Source organism: Maniola jurtina, chromosome 12 (assembly GCF_905333055.1).
Source record: "Maniola jurtina chromosome 12, ilManJurt1.1, whole genome shotgun sequence".
In the NCBI taxonomy this organism is placed as follows: Eukaryota; Metazoa; Arthropoda; class Insecta; order Lepidoptera; family Nymphalidae; genus Maniola; species Maniola jurtina.
In genome coordinates, this window is record NC_060040.1 from 12293853 (window position 1) to 12306837 (window position 12985).

The window sequence follows — 12985 nt, forward strand, 5'->3', positions numbered from 1 at the left end:
GGTATTAGACAACGGTGCATTTTCTCCCACAATCTATTTATAAACTGGTCCAGAACCCGTTTGGTGGGTCTTAGGAACGCAGGTAGTCTTGCCCTGGCTGGCTGACTCACACAATAGAGGATTAGAGACTTTCAACCTAATAGCTAGATCGATAAGGTTCAATGTCGCCTGGCAAATGATTGTGTAGAGCTAAAGATGACTTGTAGAGGTGCATGAAGGGAATCATTAGTCCTCTTGCCAATTTATTGTTTTCTTTCAGTCAGTGTTCATCAATCGAGCAGTCAAGTTGTGCGTTGTGTTTTGTTTATGATAAATCTATATTGTACCAAAAACAGTACTGCAATATCGGTGCTTGAGTAGTTAGTTGAGAGCTGTTGGCGAGGTCTTCACATTTAGGTAACTATAGTATTTCTTTACCTATAACATTTTAGTTTGCGTACATATTTTTAACCCCCGACCTAAAAAGAGGGGTGTTATAAGTTTGACGTGTGTATCTGTGTATCTGTCTGTGGCATCGTAGCGCCTAAACGAATGAACCGATTTTAATTTACTTTTTTTTGTTTGAAAGGTGGCTCGATCGAGGGTGTTCTTAGCTATGATCCAAAAAAATTGGTTCAGCCGTATAAGAGTTATCAGCTCTTTTCTAGTTTTCTTGTAGAAAAGAAGGTTAGATAACCGTTAGGTTCTTAATATTATTTATGTCAATTGACAAATTTATGTCAAGCTGTCAAGATGCCTTCACTTGTCGGGGGTGTTATAAATTTTTAATTTACACTTGTATATACTTAATTTTAATTTTTGATTTATAAGTCCCATCTATTTTTTGGAAATAATAAACAATATAATGTAATGAGTTAATCAAAAAATATATAATAGGCATATTAATATGTATTATGTAGGTAAAGGTAGAACTATATACTTACCTGAAGTAATAATTTTTTTAATAAATAAATAAATATTTATTCATGAGACTGCAAGGGACATAAAGTTAGAATATTATCACACTTTGAGAGCCTTCTGCTAGTAAATTAATGGTTTCTGTTAGTAAATTAATCGTAAAAACGATTAAAACTGTGTTAATGATAGGTATTTGATATTTCGTCTAAGTAGTGTTAAATCCTAATTTTATTCGTCCTGCCTACTAATATTATAAATGTGAAAGTGTGGATGTTTTGACGTTTGTAACTCAATACCGCAAAAACTACTAGACGGATCTGACTGAAATTTGGATTGGAGATAGATGGATGAACACATAGGCTACTTTTTATCCCGGAAAATCAATGAGTTCTCACGGGATTTTCAAAAACCTCCCTCCTCGGGAACGAAGTCGCGGGCATCAGCTAGTTAATAACAAAGTTAGTTACAAATACAAGTTAAATAATTCCCAAAAATTCGCAAAATTTTTCACTGGATAATTCCAAAACAAACAAAAGAATGATTGAAATAGGCTCAGATATAATTAAAATATGCGAAAGATTAAACAAAAAATGCGGATCGAATTGATCCTACTTTTAAATTGACATTATACCTTTAAGAGGGGTCTCTCCGTCACTCGCTCCATACAAACGTAGTTCCAATTTCATTTGAATATTAAGCAACCAAAGTCCATGAAATGCAGACATATTCTAGTAACTAATATATATGCCTGTGGTTTTCCAGATTGCTGTTATAATATTCGGTTTCAAAGTTACGCGGTCTCAAAAATTTACATACAAATCCTTGAGCCCCTGTAATTTTAAAACTACCTATTTGTAGAAAAATCTAAAACACCACAGGCACAAATATTAGTTTCTAGAATACGTCTGCAAAATTTCATGGACTTTGGTTGCTTAATATTCAAATAAAATTGGAACTACGATTGTATGGAGTAAGTGACGGAGAGAGCCCTGTTAAGCCTTTTAAAATACTAGTTTTATGACACAAAAAGACCTTGCAAACTGATACAATACAATGGATCGAGGATATGAAACAAAAATATCAGCTGTTTTGTTTGGGAAAGGTCATTTTGTGAGAACAATACCCTATTATTATATCGATGCGACCGGTGCATGGTTAGATCGATATAAACATTGTTGGTATTCGTGGAATTCGTTGGATATACTTCTCGTGTAGTAGGTACCTACCTGATGGGAATGTGAATTAAAGAAGGCTGATGAATGTAACGGTTAAACCTAGACATTCATTGATGAAAATGTTAATCGATAATTGAACTAGTGGAAACGAGCGAATGTTTTTGTATGTAAGGGGAGAACTTTATTTGATGAAATATTAAACATGACAGTTTTATAGAACTTCTCATTATAGACAGAATAGAGGCTATTAAAATCTAATACTAATGTAAATAATTATTTTATAAATTTTATATATTAGGGTACGTTATTTAGAGAAATAAGCCTAGTATAATATATTTACAAGTGTAAATTAAAATTTTACAACACCCCCGTAAAGTAAAGGTTAAAGACAAATGGCTGAACCGATTGTCTTGGATTATAGCTAAGAACACTCTCGATCAAGCCACCTTTCAAACAAAAAAAAAACTAAATTAAAATCGGTTCATTAGTTTAGGAGCTACGATGCCACAGACAGATACACTGATACACACGTCAAACTTATAACACTCCTCTTTTTGGGTCGTGGGTTAAAAACGTCGAAGTAGCTACGTAGTAGGTAGCAACTAGAATCTAAACAAACTTAAATTACAAAGTGTACCTATATTTATCTAGAATGGGATCAAACAAACTCAATCAAATAAATAGATATATGATGACTGTACGAAACAAAACATGGAAACATTAACGATAACAAGTGTAAATTAAAAATTTATAACACCCACGACGATCCAAAGTATTTGAGTTTTCCAAAACATCATTTTCAAATAAATAATTATGTATTTAGGCAACGTCCATCTTGACAGCTTGACATTTGTCTATTGACATAATATTATGAACCTAACGGTTATCTAACCTTCTTTTCTACAAGAAAACTAGAAAAGAGCTGATAACTCTTAAACGGCTGGACCAATTTTTTTAGATTATAGCTAAGAACACTCTCGATCAAGCCACCTTTCAAACAAAAAAAAACTAAATTAAAATCGGTTCATTCGTTTAGGCGCTACGATGCCACAGACAGATACACAGATACACAGATACACAGACACACAACACAGAAAAATTTTCGTATTACAAAAAAGGGCAATACGCGCAATCTATAATTTAAAACCGCGCGATTCCCTACGAGAGAAATTTAAGGAAATAGGTATTCTTACAGTAGCTTCTCAATATACGCTAATTATATTTACGCTAATATAATTTTTGTACGACAAAACATTCATAGTTACAAAAAAATCGGTGATTTCCACGACCGGCAAACTAGAAACCGTAATAGGCTCGCATATCCTACGCTCCGCCTCAGGAAAGTGGGAAAATCGTTTGTGGGAATGAGTGTAATATTTTATAATAAAATTCCACAATCAATTTTAGACTTGCCTTTACACAAGTTTAAAAAATCTATTAAAAGTATGCTCCTGGAAAAAGCTTATTATACAATCGAAGATTATGTAAATGACAAAAAAGCTTGGATTTGATTCGCTCCAGCAATATACGGCGCTGCAATTGCTTGTATACAGTATGGCATATTATTGTAAATTGTACATTTGAAAAGAGCAACCGCCGAGTTTCTTGCTGGTTCTTCTCGGTAGGAACAGCATTCCGAACCAGTGGTAGATTATTTTGACGATTCAAAAGCACTTGTAAAAGTTTAATTGAATAAAAATAATTTGAATTTGAATTTGAATTTGAATTTGACACAGATACACAGATACACACGTCAAACTTATAACACCCCTCTTTTTGGGTCGGGGGTTAAAAATAGAATAAACTCAAATTGCTTTGTTTTCAGTTTTATTTTTATAGCTTTTCTAAAACCAAATCGAACCGATTTTAAATACGTAGGTATATACGAGTATATATCATGCTTCGTCACGGTTCAAATATTCACAATATAGTGTTCGTGTATGGTTTAATTAAAATATAATGGTTGAAAAAAACAGGTTCACATTTCACAAGCTGATGTTGAAGTTTTAATTGGATTTTTGCAATCAAATGATGTGTTGCAAAATAATATTTGCATTTTTAATCAAATTAGAAATAATCACATTGATTTCACACACACCTCTGAATGATTAAGGAGTTAATGTACAAATATTAAAATGCAGTAGGTATTAAACCTAATTCTTAAACAAAACTGCGGTAAAGAACTAGTTCAAAAAAAATATTGCAACACGTATAAAATCAAATCAGTGGTTTTCTCGGAACAATTTGTTAATTGACAACAGATTTTTGCTACTTAAAAAGCCATTAAAATTGACACCAGCTATTTTAAAGCCATTAAAAATAAATTGCATGACTTGTCGGTACATTTTGCTCATTAATAAAAACTTCCGAGTTAATTTCTTCCTTACTTACCTATACATAATATACGAGTGCTTTTAGTATACTTAGGTATGTTATTTAAATTTAAACGATGTCAACGTTGTCAAGTTCGTCGTCGAAAAAATTTTTGTTCTATTGGCTGCATCATTATTCATTTCGAGGCCTTATTATATTCCGAGAAAGACATTGGTGAAAGGTCAAATCTTAGATTAAAGGCCGATTCACACCAATTTCGTATGCAGCACGTACATGTGACCCGTGCGTAGTGACGCGCGTAAGACCCTAACGCACCGGGTTACGCATACGTGCACGCTTTACGCAAGCGGTGTGCCATGTTTCATACAGTTCCATACATTACAACGCAATGGTATGGGCTACGTCTATGCTTACGCAGCGTGTGTGAACGAGCTATAAGGGTTGGTCTCCGCTGCGCGTACCCAGCGCAAATCAATTCTCTACCTAAGAGCTAACTTTATAGTATGACTATGACAAATCTGCTGTTGATTAATAAAATCATAATTACTCGCTTCTTACTGTATGATTTTAGTCTTGAGACGACATTAAACGCTTGATTATTTACAATAACCAATCCCAAGCTATTTAACTATCGATTTAAGAATGGAAATAGGCTATAGTGTCTTATAAGATTTCGTATTTTTATTTAAGGAGTATTGAATTATTTAATAAGATCTTTTTCTCTTGTTACAGATCTAAAAGAAAAGAAAATGTCAAATAGGGTTAAGGAAGAGATGCAGCCAACAACATTGCAGGAAGCTTTGAATATAATCGCATTCTTAAAACTTTCACATAAAAAGGAAATTGCCAAAATGAAGGAAACACACATAAAACAATCAGAAATCATAAAGAAATTGGAACAGAATAGAACAAAAGAACTTGAATATCTATCTATTGAACTACAAAAGTATGAACTTAACCTAGCTCTAAGAACAGAAGCAGTAAAAAAACAGTTAGCGCAAAAGGATGAAATAATCCAAAAACAGCAAGAAATAATCGATGAACTTAATCAAAAGTTAAAGTTGAAAGAAGATTGCACTGCACCAGAGATTACTATTAACGTCGAATCGAATTCTGACTCCGGTGTTGCCATGGAAAATGACGATAGCATAGATAAACCAGAACCAGAAAAGACTGAAACAAAAGCAACAAGAAAGTATAGCAGACGATTTGCGGATCCCATTAGTTTCCTACGCAGAGTTGACTTTTCACCCATGAAATATAAACCAAGTAACCGAGAAGGTGCTAAGAAGAAAGAAGAGAAGAAAAAGAACTTAGAAGTACCATGTGCAGAGACGAGGGTATTAGTGCGTCAGTTCAGTAACGAGAAAGTTACGAGCGATGATGACAGGACATGCGAAGATAGTCTGTTTTCGGATGACACAGCAGAACCTGTTTTACTAAGACCTAAGAAAATGAACGACAGTATGAACAACCATTTCTCTGACGATGGAAGCGAGGATACCAGTGAAGAAATATTCGATAGAGTCATGACCAGAAGCAGTATTAGACGATCTGTTAAAGCTAATCCTAAGTATAAGAAAATAAATAGAACGAAATCGAAATTGTTGGAACAAGTCAAAGTCAATATTGTTGATTAAAATAATGTCTAACTGTACTGATATTTATTAACTAATTTCTACTTATGTTGTAAGTTCAATTTGATTGAATATTTAATTAAATACAGTTCATTAAATGGAAGTGTATTTTTATTGCCTATTTAGATACCTTTTAATGAGCTTATTAGGCTACGGATGCCGGGTTCCCGACCCAGATTAGATAAAAATTGAGTATTTGAGAGAGTTGAGATGAATGCTACGAAGCACGGGGGAGTATCACCTCCAGTGCTACTCCCCCGTGCTTCGTTGCTGCTTTAAGCCGTTAATTCTGCGCCTGATCTGTCTCCGGTCATGTCAGATTGCCGTTCTGTGCGAATGAGGGAATAGTGAGTGTGCACCATAGATTATCTTCGGCGTAGTTGGTTAGTCTCCGTTGACGTTTGAAATTCGGCCAAGAGAGCATTATTAGGGTTCCGTACTTTAAAAGGAAAAACGGAACGCTTATATGATCACTTTTTTGTCTGTCTGTCTGTCCGTCTGTCCGTCTGGCGCGTCTGTCAAGAAAACCTATAGAGTACTTCCCGTTGAGCTAGAATCATGTTTGGCAGGTAGGTAGGTTTTATAGCGAAAAAAATACCCGAGTACGGAACCCTTGGTGCGCGAGTCTGACTCGCATTTGGTCGGTTTTTATTACATCAACGTATGTACCTATACCGACGGCCGGTGGGGCAGACGTGTTCTGGAGTGGAGACCGCGTACTGGTAAGCGCAGTGTGGGATGACCTTCAGCCCGCTGGACCGATGACCTGAAGAAGGTAGCAAGGAGCAGGTGGATAAGGAAGGCGGAAGACTGTATTTGGTGGCGCGCTCTTAGAAAGGCCTGTGTCCAGCAGTGGACGCATACAGGCTGATGGATGGATGGATCTATAGGCATAACGCATATATCTAATTGAGTAGGTTCTTGCGTTAGTGGAGCGGTGCGGGAGAGATGCGATGACCTGACGCGAGAGCTTAATGATTCGTCAACTTGATACAAATGTCTCCCTCGCACCGCTCCACTACCGAAGCAGCCTTCTCAGTTATATGCGTTATACCTCTCCTAATAGGTACATTCTATCCTTACTACTGATAATACTATCTTCCTTTGTTCTAACTTAAAACTATTGGAACATAATATATGTAATCTCATTACATCAAGAAAAACTTAAGAAACTATTTTTGTAGGATGTTTTTCTGTCATTCGATATTCGAGATTCGATGTTTCGTTCCACATGATTGTCGTAAAAAGTATGTCTTCTTGTAAACATTAAATTATAATTATTAATATAATAAAGATTGAGTTTGTGGGCGGAACAAGATTTTGATTATTACCATTTGGTTATGGTCCCCTTGCATGCAAAACTGGGAGCCCTGAAACTCAATCTAAAGTGAAAAGTTCAGTATTATCGGGTCAAATATTTTGTTCGTATGACGATGGAAGAAAGACATCAGTCTGATTCTGGTTTGTGCGGCCACATCGAGAAGTTGAAAGGCACAGAAAACTTTGCCAATTGGAAATTTAAGGTAAAGAACTATCTTGAATTTAAAGGCTGGTGGTGGGTCGTAGCAAATGAAGGTCAAACGAGTAAACAAAAAGAAAACCTGGTAGAAGTGGACACAAAAGTAAAAGCAACGCTTTGCCTTTTACTTGAACCCGATTGCTTCACGCATGTGTATAGAGCAAGGACTGCAAAAGAGGTCTGGGATTGTTTATGCACAGCTTACGAAGACAAGGGTTGGGGAAGACGAATTACGTTACAACGAAAACTCTGGCAATGTAAACTTGAAAACTTCGAGTCTATGGAGAAGTACATCTCCGAAATAATGTTTTTGTGTAATCAGTTGCATGACATCGATGCTCCAATTGATGATGACTGGATAGTGTCTATTATGCTGAGCGGGTTGAGTGAAGTATATAATCCCCTTATAATGGCTGTAGACAACAGTGGACAAAAACTGAGCCTTGAGCAAATTAAAACCAAATTGATACAAGAGGCGAATAGACAACGAGATGAGTCAAGTAGGATTACATCGTCGAATGTTTTGATGGCGAATAAATCGAATATGATTTCCCATAAATCGAAATCAAATAGTTATTCGAAGGTAAATAAGTCGAAAGTCTTTAAATGCTTTAGGTGTCATGAACCAGATCACAAAGCATCAGAATGCAAAGAAAAGAAGCAGATTAGAACAGTAAATAATTTTGCGTCGATTTGCATGAATACTGTAGACAAGAAGCCAGTTAAAACGAAGAGTTGGTATATTGACAGTGGATGTTCGCACCATATGACCCACGATGTACATAATTTATCCAAATATAAAAAACAGGCGGATAAGAAAATAAGAGTGGCAAATGGGGAAGAATTGTCGATCCAAGGTAAAGGGAGTGCTAATGTGAAGATCAATGCAAATACAGAACTTGTATTGGATAATGTTTTGCACGTTCCCGAATTGTCCATGAATTTAATTTCTGTGAGCAAGCTAGCTGAAAAAGATTACGTTGTGAATTTTAACAAAAAAGGTTGTATCATAACGAAAGAGGATAAAGAAATTGTCAAATGTCAGGATGTTGGTGGAATTTTCAAATTAAAAGAAAATCATAACATGTCATTGAACGTGACATTGTCAAGTCAAAATTTATCAAATCTTTGGCATAGAAGGTTAGCACATTTGAGTAGAAAATATATGGATAATTTGAAAAATCTTGTGAATGGAATGGAATTTAAACAAAATGATTTAATTGAACCATGTATACCATGCATTGAAGGGAAGACGTGTAGGAGTCCTTTTAAGAACAAAGGTACTAGAGCACGGGATATCTTGGAAATAGTGCATAGCGATATTTGCGGTCCGATGGAAGAGCCATCGTTTAGTGGTTCAAGATACATGTTACTGTTTATCGATGACTTTACTCGGAAAACACATGTATATTTTCTGCAAAATAAAAGTCAAACTTTCGAGAAATTTCGTGAGTATAAGGCGGAAGTAGAGAAAGAGATGAACAAATCAATTAAATGTTTAAGGTCTGACAATGGGTCGGAGTACTGTAATCGATTGTTTAATAAATTTTTTAGCTCTGAAGGTATTAAGCATCAGACGACGGTCCCGTACACACCTGAACAAAATGGTGTTGCTGAGAGGGCAAATAGATCGATTATAGAAAAAGCAAGAGCATTGTTATGTGAAGCTAATTTAAATAAGAAGTATTGGGCAGAAGCTGTAAATACTGTTGTATATTTAAAAAATAGAAGCCCTACTAAGGCCGTAAAAGATGGTGTTCCGGAGGAATTATGGACAGGGAAGAGAGTTGATCTAAGTCATCTTAAGGTGTTTGGCTGTTTAGCATATGGATTGAAACCGAAACAAAAGAGACAAAAATTGGATAGCAAAACAGTACCAATGATTTTTGTTGGATATCCTAGTAACACTAAGGGTTATCGGTTGATGGATCCAAAGACAAGTACCGTTCATGTATATAGAGATGTTAAATTTTTAGAGAATACTTTTCCTGGTGTTAATGACATAGAAACGAAGAACACAGTTGTTCCTATATATCTGGATGAGGGACAAAAAGAGTCTGTGCCAAATGACAATCTTAAAGAGATTGAAAATAAGGACGTAAACAAAATAAGGAATAAAGTTGAAACTATTGTTGAGACAGTTGATAATAACAATGAAACTGAAAACAATGTAGAAATGGTTAATAATCAAGACGAGGCCAAAAACGTTGTGGAAAGGGTTGAACCACGTTATAATCTTAGATCACGTAAGCAACCAGATGTAAATAATTGCATATGTAATGCCATTGCAGATATTAACGGCGATCCTTTAACCATTGAGGAGGCTTTAGCGAGACCAGATGGGGATTTATGGCAAAAAGCTATAGATGAAGAGATTTGGTCACTAAAGGAAAACGAAACATGGAAGTTAGTTCAATTACCAAAGGACAAAAAGCCGATTCATTGCAAGTGGGTTTTTAGGATTAAAAAAGATAGCGATGGAAATATTATAAAATATAAGGCTAGGCTAGTAGCGAAAGGCTTTACACAGGTACGTGGTGTAGATTATAACGAAACGTATTCACCTGTAGTTCGAAGCTCCACTTTGCGGCTATTGTTCTCACTAGCTGCTGAATACGATTGGTTTATTGATCAATGGGATGTAAATACTGCGTTTTTGTATGGTAAGTTAAAGGAAGATATTTACATGCTACAGCCAAAAGGTGCAGTTGTCAAAGGTCAAGAAACCATGGTATGTAAATTGCAAAGGTCCTTGTATGGCCTGAAGCAAGCTTCGAATGCGTGGTTTAACGAATTAGATAGGACAATGTTAGATTTAGGTTTTGTACAGTCGAAAATAGAGCCATGTATGTATAACAAAAGCTCGGGTAACAATAAGAGAATTATTGTTGTAATATATGTAGATGATATATTTGTTTTCGGAAATAGTAAAGAGGAGAAGCATAATTTAAAAATAGGTCTTCTCGATAGATTTAAATTAAAAGATTTAGGTCCGGCTAGGCATGTTTTAGGAATGCGACTGAGAAGGGAAAATGGTGCAATATTTCTCGATCAGGAACAGTACATTCTGAATATTTTGGATGAATTTGGGTTATCAGATTGTAAGCCTGCATCAACTCCAATGGAGGTTGGGCTTAAGTTAGAAGAGGCGTCACAAGCAGATACGAGTCATTTGCCGTACCAAAACTTGATAGGGTGTCTAAATTATTTAGCAGTTAATACAAGACCTGATATTGCACATGCTTTGAGTGTTTTGTCGCAATTCAATTCTGCTCATAATGAATTACACTACAAAGCTGCCCAAAGAGTACTGCGTTACTTGAAAGGAACGTCTAAACTATGTTTAAAGTTTGTAAAATCTGATAAAGTTATTTTACGTGGTTATGTAGATGCAGACTGGGGCGGTGCATATGACAGGAAGTCATTCACTGGTTTAATTTTTAAACTAGGTCTTAATTTAATAACATGGGAAAGTAGAAAACAGCAATGTGTTTCGTTGTCTTCTACAGAATCAGAGTATGTAGGTCTATGTCAAGCGTCTAAGGAGGCGGTATACCTACGTAATTTGCTAGGTGAGTTCCTCTTAGTAAATGATGATTGTTTAATTAGTCCAGTTGTGGTGTATAATGACAATCAATCTTGTCATAAAATAGCAAACAATAAGATGAATCACAACAGAACTAAGCATATTGATATTAAGTATCATTATATAAGAGAGGCTATAGCAAATAATTTAGTTAAAATTGAATATATGCCAACTGAAAAAATGGTGGCAGATATTTTAACAAAATGTTTACATGGTCCTAAAATGAAACATTTTTTAGCAGAGTTATGTCTGAAGATATTTGATTAAGGGGGCATAGGGCATAATATTGTAATTGGAATATTATGAGCTTGCCGTAGAACTGGTTTATAGTTTAATTTATTTTGTAATCAAATATTTTCGACAGTTTTATTTCTTTAATCTGATTGACAGAAAATTGTAAAGGCGTGTTTATATTACAATGTAATAGATTGAGGGCGCGATGTAAGGGCGTGTTTATATTACACTGTAATAAGTTAAGGGCATACTATGTCAGTTGCGATGTAATGGATTAAGGGCGCGTATTGGAACATAATATATGTAATCTCATTACATCAAGAAAAACTTAAGAAACTATTTTTGTAGGATGTTTTTCTGTCATTCGATATTCGAGATTCGATGTTTCGTTCCACATGATTGTCGTAAAAAGTATGTCTTCTTGTAAACATTAAATTATAATTATTAATATAATAAAGATTGAGTTTGTGGGCGGAACAAGATTTTATTATTACCATTTAAAACAAACAAGAATAAATTAGCATGACTTTTGCACTTGGAATATTTTATTGTTGCAAAACATGTTTTACATACACTTTTATTACTCACATAGCAAACTTTTAAGAGCCTCGATAGCTCAACGGTTGAGGAGCGGACTGAATTCCGAAAGGTCGGCGGTTCAAACCCCACCCGTTGCACTATTGTCGTACCCACTCCTGGCACAAGCTTTACGCTTAGTTGGAGGGGAAAAGGGAGTATTAGCATGGCTAATATTCTTTAAAAAAAACTATATTCCTTTGTTCTAACTTAAAACAAAGAAGAATAAATTAGTATGACTTTTACACTGGGAATATATTATTGTTGCAAAACATGTTTTACATACACTTTTATTACTCACAGTATAGCGAACTTGAACACTTAAGTTACCTTCTTCTGAGTAGGTACCTAGTCTAATCTAAAAACATGATACTTATAAACTTGTGAAAGCGACAGCAGTAAATTTGTCTGTATATATTATAGGGTTATCTTGCTATTTCATTAAAACTTGGAACCAAGACTTTATAGAGACAAGAAAGTTTTGTGCTTCGATATGAATGCTGTCGAAATCACAAGTAAAAGCGTCACAAAATATAGACATTTTACGAGAAAAGTCTAGCTTCTTATTTCACCCTTTTTATATCTCATCTAAATAATATTACTTCGTTTATAAAACAGGTCTCCAGTGACTTTGTGATGTCTTTTAGAACACTATCAGACGTAAAAACAGAGGCTTTCACGGAGTCGTAAAAGACCCATTTGATATGACAATACAAAAAGTTTTATGATTGTACTGATATCCCTAGAGTCGAATTATCGACGCCCGTTTAGAAATTGTGTTGTGTTCTTACTTCTTACTTTACTTGTTTTATTACACTAATGTAATAGGTACTTGTAAAGTTTTATTTTATGCTCAGACTAGATGATGCCCGCAGCTTCGCCCGCGTGGATTGGTCAGATCCCCTGCAGCATCAGGATTGAGGAGTTGGAATCCAAATTTTTTATGGAACAATGTGGCAAAATTCCCTTAACTTTAAAAAAAATACGCAAATCGGTTCAGAAATCTCGGAGATATCAGTGTATATAG

General features: G+C 35.1%; 1 protein-coding gene across 1 annotated transcript; it reads left to right on the top strand.

Moving 5' to 3' along the window:
- The first annotated feature begins 208 nt into the window (after positions 1-208).
- LOC123870304 lies at positions 209-6146 on the top strand. The gene is made up of 2 exons (XM_045913543.1): positions 209-396; positions 5139-6146. The coding sequence occupies exon 2, from the start codon at positions 5156-5158 to the stop codon at positions 6044-6046; it is 891 nt and encodes a 296-aa protein (XP_045769499.1). The 5' UTR covers positions 209-396; positions 5139-5155; the 3' UTR covers positions 6047-6146.
- Positions 6147-12985: the final 6839 nt, after the last annotated feature.

Coding starts and splice junctions, on each gene's coding strand:
- LOC123870304 (XM_045913543.1), top strand. CDS start 5,156: ATGTCAAATAGGGTTAAGGAAGAGATGCAGCCAACAACATTGCAGGAA.